The sequence below is a fragment of the Erigeron canadensis genome, chromosome 3 (assembly GCF_010389155.1).
Source record: "Erigeron canadensis isolate Cc75 chromosome 3, C_canadensis_v1, whole genome shotgun sequence".
Classification (NCBI taxonomy): domain Eukaryota; kingdom Viridiplantae; phylum Streptophyta; class Magnoliopsida; order Asterales; family Asteraceae; genus Erigeron; species Erigeron canadensis.
Genome location: NC_057763.1, coordinates 37,216,023 through 37,230,278, shown reverse-complemented (window position 1 = coordinate 37,230,278; position 14,256 = coordinate 37,216,023). Strand labels below are relative to the sequence as shown.

General features: G+C 32.5%; 1 protein-coding gene and 2 long non-coding RNA genes across 4 annotated transcripts; 1 reads left to right on the top strand and 2 right to left on the bottom strand.

Moving 5' to 3' along the window:
• Nucleotides 1-1,787: 1,787 nt before the first annotated feature.
• LOC122594597 lies at nucleotides 1,788-3,606 on the bottom strand. Its single transcript, XR_006323041.1, has 3 exons — nucleotides 3,499-3,606; nucleotides 2,098-2,162; nucleotides 1,788-1,953 (listed from the first exon to the last, which is right to left on the bottom strand). It is a non-coding gene; the product is annotated as an uncharacterized LOC122594597 (long non-coding RNA).
• A 38-nt stretch (nucleotides 3,607-3,644) lies between these two features.
• LOC122594663 lies at nucleotides 3,645-4,892 on the bottom strand. Of its 2 annotated transcripts, XR_006323060.1 has the most exons (4): nucleotides 4,539-4,892; nucleotides 4,307-4,403; nucleotides 3,827-3,996; nucleotides 3,645-3,741 (listed from the first exon to the last, which is right to left on the bottom strand). It is a non-coding gene; the product is annotated as an uncharacterized LOC122594663 (long non-coding RNA). The 2 variants fall into 2 exon arrangements; XR_006323059.1 differs by having other exon boundaries at nucleotides 4,307-4,892.
• A 3,456-nt stretch (nucleotides 4,893-8,348) lies between these two features.
• Nucleotides 8,349-10,311, top strand: LOC122592434 (serine/threonine-protein kinase OXI1-like). The gene is made up of 2 exons (XM_043764658.1): nucleotides 8,349-8,928; nucleotides 9,080-10,311. The coding sequence occupies exons 1-2, from the start codon at nucleotides 8,537-8,539 to the stop codon at nucleotides 9,915-9,917; spliced, it is 1,230 nt and encodes a 409-aa protein (XP_043620593.1). The 5' UTR covers nucleotides 8,349-8,536; the 3' UTR covers nucleotides 9,918-10,311.
• Nucleotides 10,312-14,256: the final 3,945 nt, after the last annotated feature.

The window sequence follows — 14,256 nt, the reverse complement described above, 5'->3', positions numbered from 1 at the left end:
CATTAAATCCTATTATTTTTTTTAACTACTAAAAATACGAGGGTTTAAAAGCCCGTGCTACGCACGTCGTGTTTTAAATATATTATTTCATGTATTATGTTCCTGGTTTTGAATAGTTAATGAAAGTTAGCCTGAATAGGAGTTGTTTTATTGAACAATTCAAAAGTTTCGACGAAATACTTCTTATGCAAAGAGTGTAGAGACTGCACCAATGTAATCAAATATTCCCTCGGTCCCAATTTAAATGTCCAAATTTGACTTGCTGAGTCTTTTTTTTCTAACTTTGACCATAAGTATTTTTCTTTGTATAATATAATATCAAATGAAAGTTATATCAGTGAAAAATACATCTAAAACTCAATTTATTCATATATTTTATTATTGTATAACACACACGAAACAATTAACGGTCAAAGTTGTGAAGTTCATATAGAACATTTAAATTGGAATGAAGGGATTAATCATTAATCTAATTTCAAGATCAATCTAAAATTTCGGAAACATAAACCAATATATATTTGAAATAGGCTTAAATTGCATTTTAACCGACTTCGAAGTAAACAGTCTCACCAATCATACAGTTCTCTTCACGCATCTCAAACCTAAAAACGTTGTCTTCAATGAGTCCTGTTTCATTGGAAAAGGAATCCATTTGAATATTATATGCAGGTGAGTCTCATTATCAAGATCTTGGGCATCTCGCTTGATACGTAGCATCACTACAAAACTTTATTTGACTAAAGTCAAGAGTAGCTCTAGCTGGTGGTCACGAACAAACTCCCTTGGGATGGTTTGGACAAATAAACGATTGGTCTTATACTCTTATTCGTGGTTATCTTTGTATCGTAGGCGTTAAGTGACAATTACGACCAAAAAATGCAAGACGCCAAGAGATAATGTAAAATAAAGTGCATTCAATTAATTAATAAAATAGCAACATGTGGGTGCTAAGCACATTGTAAAACTTGCAGATAGTTGATCATAAAAGAGAAGTCACGATATTGGTAACTGTTAGCATGAATCCATCTAATCTAACGATATGCCTAAGGAGCCAAAATTCGAGTATTTAAATTACCAAATTGTTGTTGAACCCGTTGTCACTCTTCTACATGCACTTCTAGCATTGTGGGTAATGATTGTGATAACAACCAATCATTGATAGCATCTTACATCATTAGCTGCAAAATTTGCTTTAATGTCCAAAACACTTGTCAACTAAAAGCACATGTGCGATATTCAGAGGTTTGGAGTTGAGAGTTGAGAATAATGCTACAAACAAAATGTCTTAATAATAACAAAAGGCGAAGGTACATTCTAATGTAAGATATCAAGGGGGTACCAATTGAGAGGGAAGGAGGTAGGGACTTAACTAAAAATTACTTTGATAAATGGATATCAGGTCACTTTCAGAAATTGTGTCGCGTGTGAAAATCCATACTTTTCACGAAGGAATAACTTGAGCTTTTGATGCAGACGGAAATTTAACATAACTGATTGATTCCATTAATTCAAAGAATACCCGGAAAACAATTCTTCAAATTATCGTTGATTAAGATTGAATACCGATAATGGGATTCTCACACTAAAACATTGTGAATAGTGAAAAAAAATAACTTTGATTTATCATAAAACTGATCATTTCCCCATGTCCAGATAATAAATAAGCTGCAAAATTCGAATGGGCCCTAAAATACAAGTGGGCCAAAAGTTATAACCAAAAGAAAGTCCAAAAAAACCGAAAAAACATACAAAATGGTCCAAAACTCATAGAAAAAGGCCAAACCGCCTTTGGCATTTGCAACTTGATGCGCCTCGTTTCTGCGGTCGTTTTGACTGGTCACACGTCCAAAACGGAGCCTTCTAGCAAAAGTTATGCCCATTTTTGTGGTGGCCTCTTTTTGTCTTGATTTTCTAAAAATAAAAGGGTCTGGTCCTCAATGGTTGGGCTTGGGCCTGCATCAGCTTTTCATATGAAATACAGAATACTATAATTGTCATAGAAAGAAAGCACAATTTGGAAGGAGAGTTACATGCCACTCTCCTAGTTTTGGGCCAGGTATGACCAACAAATTCCCTAATTAAATCAGTTCTTTGTACCTCAGTTGGTAAATTCTCAGCCATGAAAAGTAATTTCCCAACGATTTGAGCTACGATGGTTTAGCCTGTAAACATCTTCGATTAGCACTTATGATCTATAGATGTTATACAAATTACACTTAGATGTGATGATTTTGACCCATTCACTTACAAACTGGTCAATTTGGGTTATGTTTTATCAGTATAGGCCACATGCCATAATCAAAGAATAGTTTATAAGAACAGGTTAAATGGGTCAAAAGTTGCTCGCAAGGGGTAATATTAATACATAATAGATCCGAATTATTATTCAAACACTTAAATTATAATTGAAATAATATAACATGTTCAATCAGACTTGATATATAACACCTTAAAACTTTTGAACAAAGTAGTTCTTCAGGCCAATAACACCCTTATTCACCTGTACCAAAAAGTTACGCCATCACAACCCCCCACCCCACCCCCCCCCCCCCCACACACACACCACAATGGCCAAATATACAAATTATAAAATCTCCTAATTAATCACCTGTTCAGGATTGCCAATGAAGGCCATATGAGGTGGTCTTCGGATTCCCACTTTTAAACAAAGACCCCTTCGCTAAGAGCATCCCTAATTTCAAAGTTGTAACTTAAGCTCATGAAGACCTACTAAGTTGTTATATTAGGCTTGCGTATCATGCCAAGAGTGAAAGACCTCTCTGCCTCCATTATTTTACCTCGTAAAGAATAGCCTTATATCAATTCTGTGTATGTGGCAACCTCTGGATCATACCCTCATTTTAACATATCATCATAAACTTGATATGCGAAATAAAGGTGTCGGAATTTAGAGTCTAAGCCTACCAACAGATTGTAAACCAAAATATTATATTTGCGACTCTAAATATTATAATTGCAACTATTATAACTGCAACTTTGCATGGCTCTAGTTGTAAATATTGTAATTGCGACTGTAATGAAAAAGCAAAAATCTTAACCGCATTTACAGGGCTTTAGATCTTTAGTAGTTAACCGCGGAGATAGATACAATATAAATCATTCCATAACTATTATAAGTGCGACTTTGTAGCGTTACTAAAAGACACAGTCTAGACTTGTGTGTTATCAACGATGTTGGCAGTGGAGACTTGTGTGTTATCAACGATGTTGGCAGTGAAGGAAACTCTGATGGCATGTTTTATAATGGGTTGATAAATGAGATGATGGTATTTAAGTTGCTTAAATGAAAATTATTCTAACTACAAAATAAAGATTAGCCAGAATTCAACAACTTAAATTCAGTTTAGACAAAGACCTTATAAATGGTATATACTAAAGTTAAGAAGAACGTATTTTCAAGTAGAATTGAAATAAATGAGAAATCTGTGTTTTTTGCTTGTAAATTTTGGTACTTTATGAGTCGAGAATGGTGCAAACCTTTAAAACACCTTCAAGTATCTTAGTTTTGACCACGATCTATCCACCAAGAGAAGCATACCAAAAGCGAACAGCTCTCACTAAACCTCGTGCATTTCAAAAAGCATATCACTGAAGGGGGGGGGGGGGGGGGGGGGGGGGGGGGGGGGGGAAGTATTTGTCCTCAGATTAAAGTTACCGAATGACAAAGGGAGAAGCCCATGATTGGTGGCATTAATAAGCAAGAATGTCCAATAGTGCTTCCTAATAGCCAGACAACCTTTATGCCCTCAGAAACACATAAAAAACTGAATTTAATAAAAAAAAACTTTTAACATTTAAAACATACCCGATACACATTTGCAGGTTTTGTTTGCTTTTCACCAATAAAAACCTGGTTATATGATGATATTTTGCCGGTTTAGTGGAAAAAGGCTTAGCTAAAACGACTATTTGGTGCTTGCATTATAGAATAAGTCTTCATGTGGAAGCACAATCTAAATCAACCATGACCATAACCTAGTGTGTCAAGTTTATATTGGTGTATATGCCATTCAAAAAAATAAACTACATTAATCAAATATCATATAATGCTGAGAAACAATACATATGTAAATTGATCACACCAAAAAGTAAATTGCCCGCACATAAAATAATGTGCCTGTTTTAACCCATTGCCCTGCCCGACCCAACTCGTCCATCTTAGTACCTATAGACTAAACATCACAACCAAAAAAAAAATCCCATTTCAACCCTTTAACTAAAGTTGACCCAAATCCCTTAATTTACCACTTCTAACCTAAACTACATTTGAAAAAAAAAAACAAACCTGGATATCGAAAATGTGTTGATGATTATCTTCATCAGAAGTCAACCAACGAAGAATGATAAAGAAAGAAACCAAAGCTTCGATCCGAGTTGGAAACCTGTTGCACAATCATATAAACAAATAAAAGTCATAACAGATTAAATGATAAAATCTAAAAGCAAACTGAGAACAAAAAATTTTCTTGGAGCCCTTTTTTAATGATGAAATAAGAATGTGGAAAGAAATTATACACCGAACATTGGATGGGATGTTTCAACTACCAAGAAATGTAACTTCCGCTTCTCTACAACCGGCAATGATTGATGATTTAAAAGACCCCTGAATTTCTTTGGTGATTTAATATTACCACTACTATTCCTATAATTATGATTATTAAAAGGGACTTTTGAATTGCTTTCACATCAATGTGCAGCAACCTAAATCCATTAACACAAAGCAAGATACTTATCTCTTAATTACCCAAGCAATAAAATCATAAATATCATGAAGCTTCAGAATTGATTGCAAATCTTACAACTTTAGATATATATAAGATATATATTAATAACAAATAACTAGCAAAACACTAGTTACCAAAGTATACAAGTACAATTACAATCTAGAATCAAACAATGTAAACATATTCTAGACTCATCTCGTGACATTAACCATTAAATCCTATTCTTACAATTAAATTATATAAACATCCAAGATGTAATATATAGCTTTCGAAATTAAAACCCCAATAACTTACCTTATAAATATGAGAAATGAGAATAAACTAAAATGAATTATCCTAAAATCGGAAATCATAAAAATGAGTCATCAATCTTTTGGTAAAAAGTATTTCTTTTTTCCTCTCTTGTTTGGCTTGCAACTTCCAACAACCTTTTTTTTTTTTCTTGTTTTGCTGGTTGCTTGACCATTACAATAGTTAGAAGACTAGTGATTAAAACTTGTTTGGACTCATATTCGTATTGAAATTGCTTGAAGTATAGCGTATACTACCTTATTAATAAATAAACATTATTGAAGGACTTGGTTCACTAGCTTATTCCTGAGCAATAACCAACAAATGCTTATATTAAGCCGTTTGTTATTTTTTTTTTTTCACCGATCATGCATAAATAAGAATGTGACCAATTGATCGATATACATAACATGATCAGTGACAAAGATCAAGATAAAAAAAATGAGATTTAAGTATAATTGTTTACGTACCGATTTAATGTGGAAAATGTTTAATATGCGTATAGATTATGCTTAAAGACGTGTCTTACAATAAGAAGTATACACATAAAAAAATTAATGGTGGAAATTTAGAAAGAAAATATATTATACATGTGTTAACAAATGAATAAAGTATAACATATTTTTTACGCATACTTATCATTACTCAAACATATGTATTGAGTATGTGAAGAGATTCCTTCGAGTTTATTAACATGACTAGTTATGTTAGCAAAATCTATACCATTGAATTAAAATCAAAGTCAAGATTCAAAAATGATTTTTAAATTTTAATCTTTGATTTTGAATCTCATTTCATTGTTACTTTACTTGTGTTCTCATTATAAGCAAAATGTTTGGAGGGCATTAGAATAGATGTCGACTATTAAGCGTTTAAACATAATAGATACGTGTATTTAATTTCCATTTATGATGAGTTTGTATGAATTTTTCTCTCAAGATATTTGAATAATAAACGTTTCTCATCGATTTAAATTGTGGATATATTTCGCGAGAGAGCTCTCTATTAGGACCCCGTTAACACAATATATACTAAATTTTCAAATAATAGGGCGCAATTCATACATTTCAGGGGAAAAAAAGAAAAAAAGAAAAAGATAACAGCCACGGGTTTCGTTGGTTCGGACCAAAAGTCGACCCTTTGACCAAGAATCTTTGACATCTTGAGACCCGTAGTTTCTAAGCAAAAAGTTTAGTTCGGGAACTAATACTATAACATTCTATTGTTTTGCTCTGTATTACTTATTATATTATCATTGTTAAAAAGATATCTTGTATGGATATCTTGTGTTTATATTATTAATTAAATTAATAAATATATATAGCACACTGCACACTAATATATTACACTAATATAGTAATATAGATATTAAGTTATATTTTATTTATTATAAGCTTAATCAAGCTAGCTAGCTAGCTAACATGTGGATTTTTGTCTATATAGTATCTTTTGTTTATTAGGGAATAAAATATTTTTGACAGGCGAATAATATGCAACAGAAACCTAATTTATATTTAAGAGTTCAAGACAGCCTTTTATGTGTTTTATCACGATGGACAAACTTCACATGTGAATGATTTTGTAAAAGTGAGCTTTTCAAAACATTTTTTCAAAAGGTGACTAGTATTTGTTTAAAATACTTTTTCAATTAGAAAGTTTACGCAAGAAGTTTTCACCCAGCTACGTTAAAATATATTAAAAATTTTGGTTTTCATTAACGTGATAAGGTTGTTCATTAACAATTATTATTAATTCAAAAGATTATAATCAATGGGTGTTTATGATTTTCTTTTTCTTAATTCTTTTAAAAAAAATGTTAAATGAAGCCCTTAGGGCTAAGGGCTTCATTTAATGTGCATAAAAAAATTGTACGTTTTCATATCAAAAATTCACCTCTTAATTTTTATAGTAAATATACAACTATTTAATACACGCTTCTTTTAATATCAGTCAATTATGAGCATATGGTTGTTGATTATAATTTGTGGATTTTAGTATTATTCTCTTATTCGTTCACGAAGAAACATATCATCCAGATTTATAACTAGTCTATATTGCAATATTAGAAAATTATCTGCTTTGATGAGCAGCTCAAATAATGCCAAGTCAAAAATCAATTTAACTCTTTGCTCACATGGTAGGCTTGGTAGCACACACAATCCATAATCACTATTTAATTGATCCAGATATCTAAAAACAAATAGCTCTTGAATCGAGCTAAAACGTTGTTCACATCGAACTTTAAGGTGCATATAGTAGTTTGGCAAGTTAATGCCCAAACTACATACTGATTTGATAGCCGTAGCTATAACATAAACTTATCTTATTTCATTTTCGGCTCTTATAATCTTATAATTACAGTTAAAAACATATAAGAATATCAACTGGGTAAACGAAAAATGTATTTTCTTTAGTTCTAGTTATTTAAGAAAGACGGTGTTTTGATTCTAATATACCGCAATACCCCGAAACTAGAACATCTTTCGAGTCATAGTTGTAAAACTAGAAATTCTTTAGTTTTAGTTATCATAGTTGTTAAACTCTTATGAGTTAAGAGTGAACTTTTTCGAGTCGAGTCGATTTACACCGAAAACGAGTCGATTCGCTAGGTGGCTCATTTTTGTTCAGACTCTTACAATTGGTTGTGTGAACTTAAACCGAGTCACGAATCGCAAACTTATAATTATTGTAGCTTGTTACTATGGTTATATATTATTATTATTTTTTGTGTGTTATCTATATAATTTTGATCATTTTATTGTGAATTTAGAGAAGCTCAAAGCCATTGGATATGTATTATTTTTGGTAAATCTATTAAGATAATAAACTTATATGTTATTTCTAAAGACGTCACGTATATACAAATATACTATATTATGTAGTATTTAAAAATGTTCCGACTCTTACGATTTGAATCACGTTTTGAGTTCCGAGTCAAAAAAATCATATTTTCTAATCAAATCAAAAGTTACGAATCGACAAGTATGTTTTTAATTATCTCATAATCTAATTAAACATAACATTTCTTACATAAAATGGAGTATTGGATATAATGAGAGTATTTCACATTTTTCACAGAATAGTCAAATGCCTTTAAGAAAGTAACCCTGAATAGTTATTGTCAAATATACATTAAAAGCATATGCAGTTATGATGCGAATAATTTACGCATTAACTATATCTAATCGAATTAATTAACTAAACTAAACTAAAATAATATAATAATGCACTACAAAACGAGTAATGTTGAAAGCCCTCAAGTTTGAACCATATTCCAGAATCCCACCTTATTTTGACCCTTCAGCAATAGAAAATACTATCAACACAAACCCCTTCTCCACGCACTTGAAAGTTGAAACAGAACAAACCCATATATAAAACCAAAACCCCCCAAAAAATCAACAACAAACACACACCCACCTCTCCAAAAAAGAAAGAAGAAATACATAATAATCTTCATCGGCAACAGTTTTTGTCTAATTTGTGACCGCGCGCGCGCAATGAATGCGGACCAAGTAGTCCCTTCATTAGACCTCGGTAAACTTAAGGTTATATCCCCGCTAGGCCGAGGTGCTAAGGGTGTGGTATTCTTAGTCCAAGATGAAACTGATCATAATGGTGACGATGGCGAGTTACTGGCTTTGAAAGCGATATCCAGAGCTTCCATTACAAAGAAAACAAAGAAAAAAGATAGCGATGGTAGCGAGTACAAAAGAATTTGTTTCGAACAAGAAGTGTTGGGACGATGTGAACATCCGTTGTTACCAAAACTTCGCGGCGTTTTATCTACTGATAACATTGTTGGCTACGCTATTGATTATTGTCCTGGCCGTGACCTTAATTATCTTCGGAAAAAACAGACCGAAAAAATGTTTTCTGATGATCTCATCAGGTATTTATCTAAATCTAATACTCATTGCAATATTGCATTCATTTCGTTAATGTATTACTATTTTATACGAGTATATTTTATTTTGTAATTGGGTATCCTTGACATTAACGTTGACGGTTGATTTTTTTTGTTTTTTGTAAATATTATATAGGTTTTATGCCGCGGAATTAGTGCTTGCATTGGAATATTTACACGGATTAGGAATTGTGTATCGGGACTTAAAGCCAGAAAACGTAATGATACAAGAAAATGGCCACTTAATGCTTGTGGATTTCGATCTTTCAACAAAATTGTCACCGAAATCGCCATCAAGATCGACAACGCCGACAAACACCACACCGATAAAGAATAAGAAGAAGAGAAATAAGTTTTCAAAGCTATACAAATGTTGCCACCCTGGGATCACAGAGGGTGACTCGGTACACCCAGCTGAGTCAGTCAACTCAGAACCGAGTTACATTACAACAACCGACCCACATTCGAAATCGAACTCATTTGTGGGCACTGAAGAATACGTGGCACCGGAAATGATACAAGGAACAGGGCACGATTTTTCGGTAGACTGGTGGTGTTTAGGTGTTGTTTTACACGAAATGTTGTATGGAACGACACCGTTTCGAGGGATAAATAGGAAAGAAACATTTTACAGGGTATTGTCAAAGACGCCCGAATTAGTTGGTGAACCGACACCGTTACGAGATTTGATCCGGAAATTACTGGAAAAGGATCCGAAACAGAGAATACGGGTTGCTGAAATCAAGGGTCACGATTTCCTTAAAGGCGTTGACTGGGAAAAAGTCTTGGAGATCTCCAGACCACCGTATATACCTGGACGGTTCGATGATGACGTGTGTAGTGAGGAAAATAGTAAAAAGGGAAGAATTGATATTGAGGATTTTGTTCAAGGAGTGTTTAAAGAGGACGTCATTGGTGATGTCATCGGGGAAAAAGTCGACCAAAATGCAGCAAAGAATTTTCTAGTCTTCTAACTTAATTATATAAATATTTGTTTGTTATTTCATTTTTTTATATATATCATATGTAGTAAAAATATATACTCCGTTATTATATATTTTCTATTTATAAATGGGCGTGGGTACATATTGACAAAAAAGGTGGGTTTGAGAAGGAAGGAAATATATACTCTAGTGTCAGAGAGTGAGTAATAAAGTACAAGAAAGAAGTAGTAATTGAATGCCGTAAATGTTGTTGGGCAGTTGTAACAATTGGAAAGTAAAGATTGATACCGTCGGCTTTCCATCTTTTTTGGTTTCGTGGTCCTTTTTTATTGCTTCTTATTCATAAAAGAGAGGCTGTGATGCGAGGTGCTTTATTCGTGTAAAATAATTGAAATTGATTATTTGTATATGGGATTCGTAGAAATTTGAAACACGTAATGAACATATATGTCACTGTATTATACCTTTTTTATTTGGTCTGTTTGATACCAAATTGAATTGTTATAAATCTGTTTGTTGATGCATAAATAAAAAGTGAAATGGTCCAATCTTGTGTGCATTTTGGTTTTATCCGTGTGAGTCTTCTTATAAAAATAGATTATTTGGTCAAGCTTATAGAATAGAACTGAAATTATAGGAGGCAGGAGCTTTATTTTTCTCTGAAAGAACTCAAGAAGTAGCGAGAAACTGAAATTCTCCAAAGTTTCCTTGTCTATTAACCCTTTGGAAATTTAATTGCTAACATACAAAATATTCTTTTAATCATTTCTAGTTGTACTTCTATCAACGAATGATGGAAATCTTAATAAATTGTTGCTTTCTTATATTATTAATGAAAATGCAACTTCTAACTGTATCTCAATATCCAAACTAATCCTCAACCAAAACAAGATATAAAAGTTCATAAAACTAAAATCAATACTTTTATCATAACAATGACATTAAATGCAACTTTTTCAACAAAAATAATGTAACAGGAAAAGTTTTCAAAAAAGAGATTTGTGCTCATTTCCACTAAAAATAAAAAGTCATTAATGTTTTAGTTGGACTAGAGGAAAAACCTGTAATGGGAAGATAGTGACCAGAACCCAACTTTTAAACGGATGTAAAAATTGTCTACTTATTATAAAACATTCAAATATATATAAAAAAAATAAAATTCAACGCACACACATTTGCATTACAACAAATGTGTAGCCTTGTTCTATATAGCGTTACAAAATGACATATAGGTCCTGCCATAGTTTTTTAAAGTCACAAAATGACGTAGAAAAATATTCACTCAAACTTCATATATGCATATCGAGGAGCGTAACACTACCAGGTCAAAAGGGGTAACACCACTAGGAAGACAATTAGCGGCGACGTCGCCGCTAATAGTGTGGGTCCCATGTCTATAATGGTAAATCTGACCAAGAAATTAGCGGACCCTCTGTCAGTGTCAGAGTATTAGCGGCGACGTCGCCGCTAATGCCCTGATGGGGTTGACTTTTGCCTGGTGGTGTTACCCTGTGCCATGCATATAACCGAGAAAAATAGATAAAGCGCTTTTTGACAAAACAAATCCATTTTGAAGTGGAATAGCATAAATGGGATGGAGTTACGTAAGGTTTGGTATAACTATGTTGCCAATTTCAGTAAGACATTTTAACATGTAACCAATAAATTATGCTAAAATTCGTGAAAAATGCATCTATCAATTATAAATAATTACATTAAAAATGTCTCCCCACACAACCTCTTTTTGCTTTCGTTCCAACTCTTCTTGGGGTCCAATCCAACCTTAACCACTCATAAGTAATGTACCTAGGAATTGGTATTAATTTTATTAAAGAATAAAAATCTTTAAAAAGTTATTAAAAACAAGAAACTAAAAGTCGATGATTGTAAAGAAGTTAACTTAGATGGATAATATATGTAAAGGAAAGTTGGTTCTCGATGGGTTACGTCCCAGATGTAATCACTAGGATCGTGGTTTGGTCAGAAACTCATTCGTGTATGTGAACCTTAATTGGTCAGAAGCTAAATTAACTTATAATTAGAAAGTATATGGTTATCCTGTTGGAAGATCTTATCCAGCTTGACATGTGCCACGAGGCACTGCGTACAATGTCCGCACCGTCAGAGATGCAAAGTAGGTGAGCTAAGATTCGAGTTGGGAAGCGGAGCTGAAGTTCGGCTTAGATTAACGTTTCTTAATCCTGCTTTCACTGGCTTTTTATTTAGGACTTTTTGAAACAAAAACTCTCTCTAAATTCGAAAAGCTCAGCAAAAAAAACCCTATTTTTAGTAGCCTTTTTTACAAAATAGATAGCCAACAATCAAATACGTAACCAAGTGTACCTTGTCCTAACAATATCGATGTAAGTCATGAAACCCATCATCTAAGCGATTGTAATATTTATTTTTATGGTTAAAAATATGCAAATATGTGGATGTGAATGATACTTGTCTTTCATTATATAAAAACATATTTTAAAAGTTATCAGGTAAAAAAAAAAATCAAGATGAAAATTAAGAAAAAGTAGATTAAGTAGTTCACTTACATGTTACTAATGGAGTTGGTAGGTCATTGATAAATTCTTGGACCTCGAGGAGATTAAGTTGAGTTCAAATCTTTCTTTTTATATTTGTATTAGTGAATTAATAGACTTTTTTTTGAAAATATTGAGTTTTCATTTCAGGCATGTATGTAAATCAAAATTAGAATTAGGATAGAATATGCTTCAAAAAAAAAGTTCACTTACATAGTCAAATTATCTAAATTGTTCGGTTAATTGCTAATTTTTGCTAAAAGCAAAACGGAATTAATAATTTTGTCATCGTTGGACCACAAGTCCACCATTAAACATTAGTTAAATTCTAGGGCCACTGGCAGACTAGACAATGATTAACCAACTCAATTACTTTTTTGCATAAATCAAATCCTAAAATTCAAAAGGGTGGGAGCATTACAATTTTGGGTGATTTCCATTTTGCTAGAAATAACATTAAGGTTAAATGCACTGCCAAGTCATGTCCAAAAAGAATAGATGCATATGCCTTTAATGAAGAAGCATTTACTTTCGATAACTACGTGCACCAAGATTGAGAACATATAACTTTCGATAACTACGTAGTAATGTCATTCAGTACTAGAGTAGTTCCTTTCTGGAAGCAATTCCTCGTGCGGATATAGGCAGAGTAAAATTAAATAAATCTCACTTGGAATAAAATCAATGGTTGAGATTCAAACTTGAACTTTTAATCTCAACCATTGATATTAATCCAATGGTTCAAGTTGTACCTATAAAGTTGAAACAACTTTGGAGAATCCTTTTCACAATCGGATGGTTCAAGTTGCTTCAACTTTACCTATAAAGTTGAAGCAACTTTAAGGAATCCTTTTCCCATTGAACCCCTTGTTTGACTACTTCACCGGTATTTGACAACATTAAAGTAGTCACGATTAGCAAATACGCATATAAATTTACTTAATCAATATAAAGAATTACATACATAGTAGAAAATTAAGGGAATGTAACAAAAGATAATTCATTAATGATTGTATAAGATAAACGGTTGTCATGACTCATTGATAGGACTAAACAACAATTGAAGAGTTTATCAATCTCAATCAAAAAACCAGCCAGAACACAAAACATTAAATTCCATCTCACGAAAGAAAAGAAGTGGGCATCTTTCTATATTGCTGTCGACAAGTATTGATAAAAGATTTTTGTATATCAATCTGTCTGTGTTGACAAAAGATTTTTGTATATCAATCTGTTTATATTCAAACATCAGTACACCACATATACAGTTATCTATCCATCATGACACTTAAACCCAAAACCTTTAATATTGTTGGATCAGATAACCTTAAATATTACTACTAAACAATAACATAGTAAAATACGGTAGATGTTTTCCTATACTTATGATCATAAGATCAGTTTGTTGAACTGAGTTTGATGAGAATATTGAGTTCGACTAGAGAACCTAGAAAGATCTTATCCAATTAATCATTTAACTAATTATAATTAGCATAAACAAGCAAATGTTATTCATTGATAGCTGAATTCTAAAGAACTATTAGTCTAAAACTATATATATAGATGGAACCAGTTACCAGATTGATTGTAAGCTTGTTTAGCATCAGCCTGCCACATACTCACATACCAAATACATACTTTTAAGTTGTGTCTTGATTCAAATCAAAAAATCCTAGTTTAGAAAGTAAATTGATGATGAAAAAGTTTTATACAAAAGCAGGCCAACCCAAGATTGTTAGTTCTAGCCGATATCTGGACCTAATCATAGAATCTAGCCTAACTTGGTCCGGTAATACTTGCGACTATACCCAATCCTGCCATTTGGCAAGGTATGG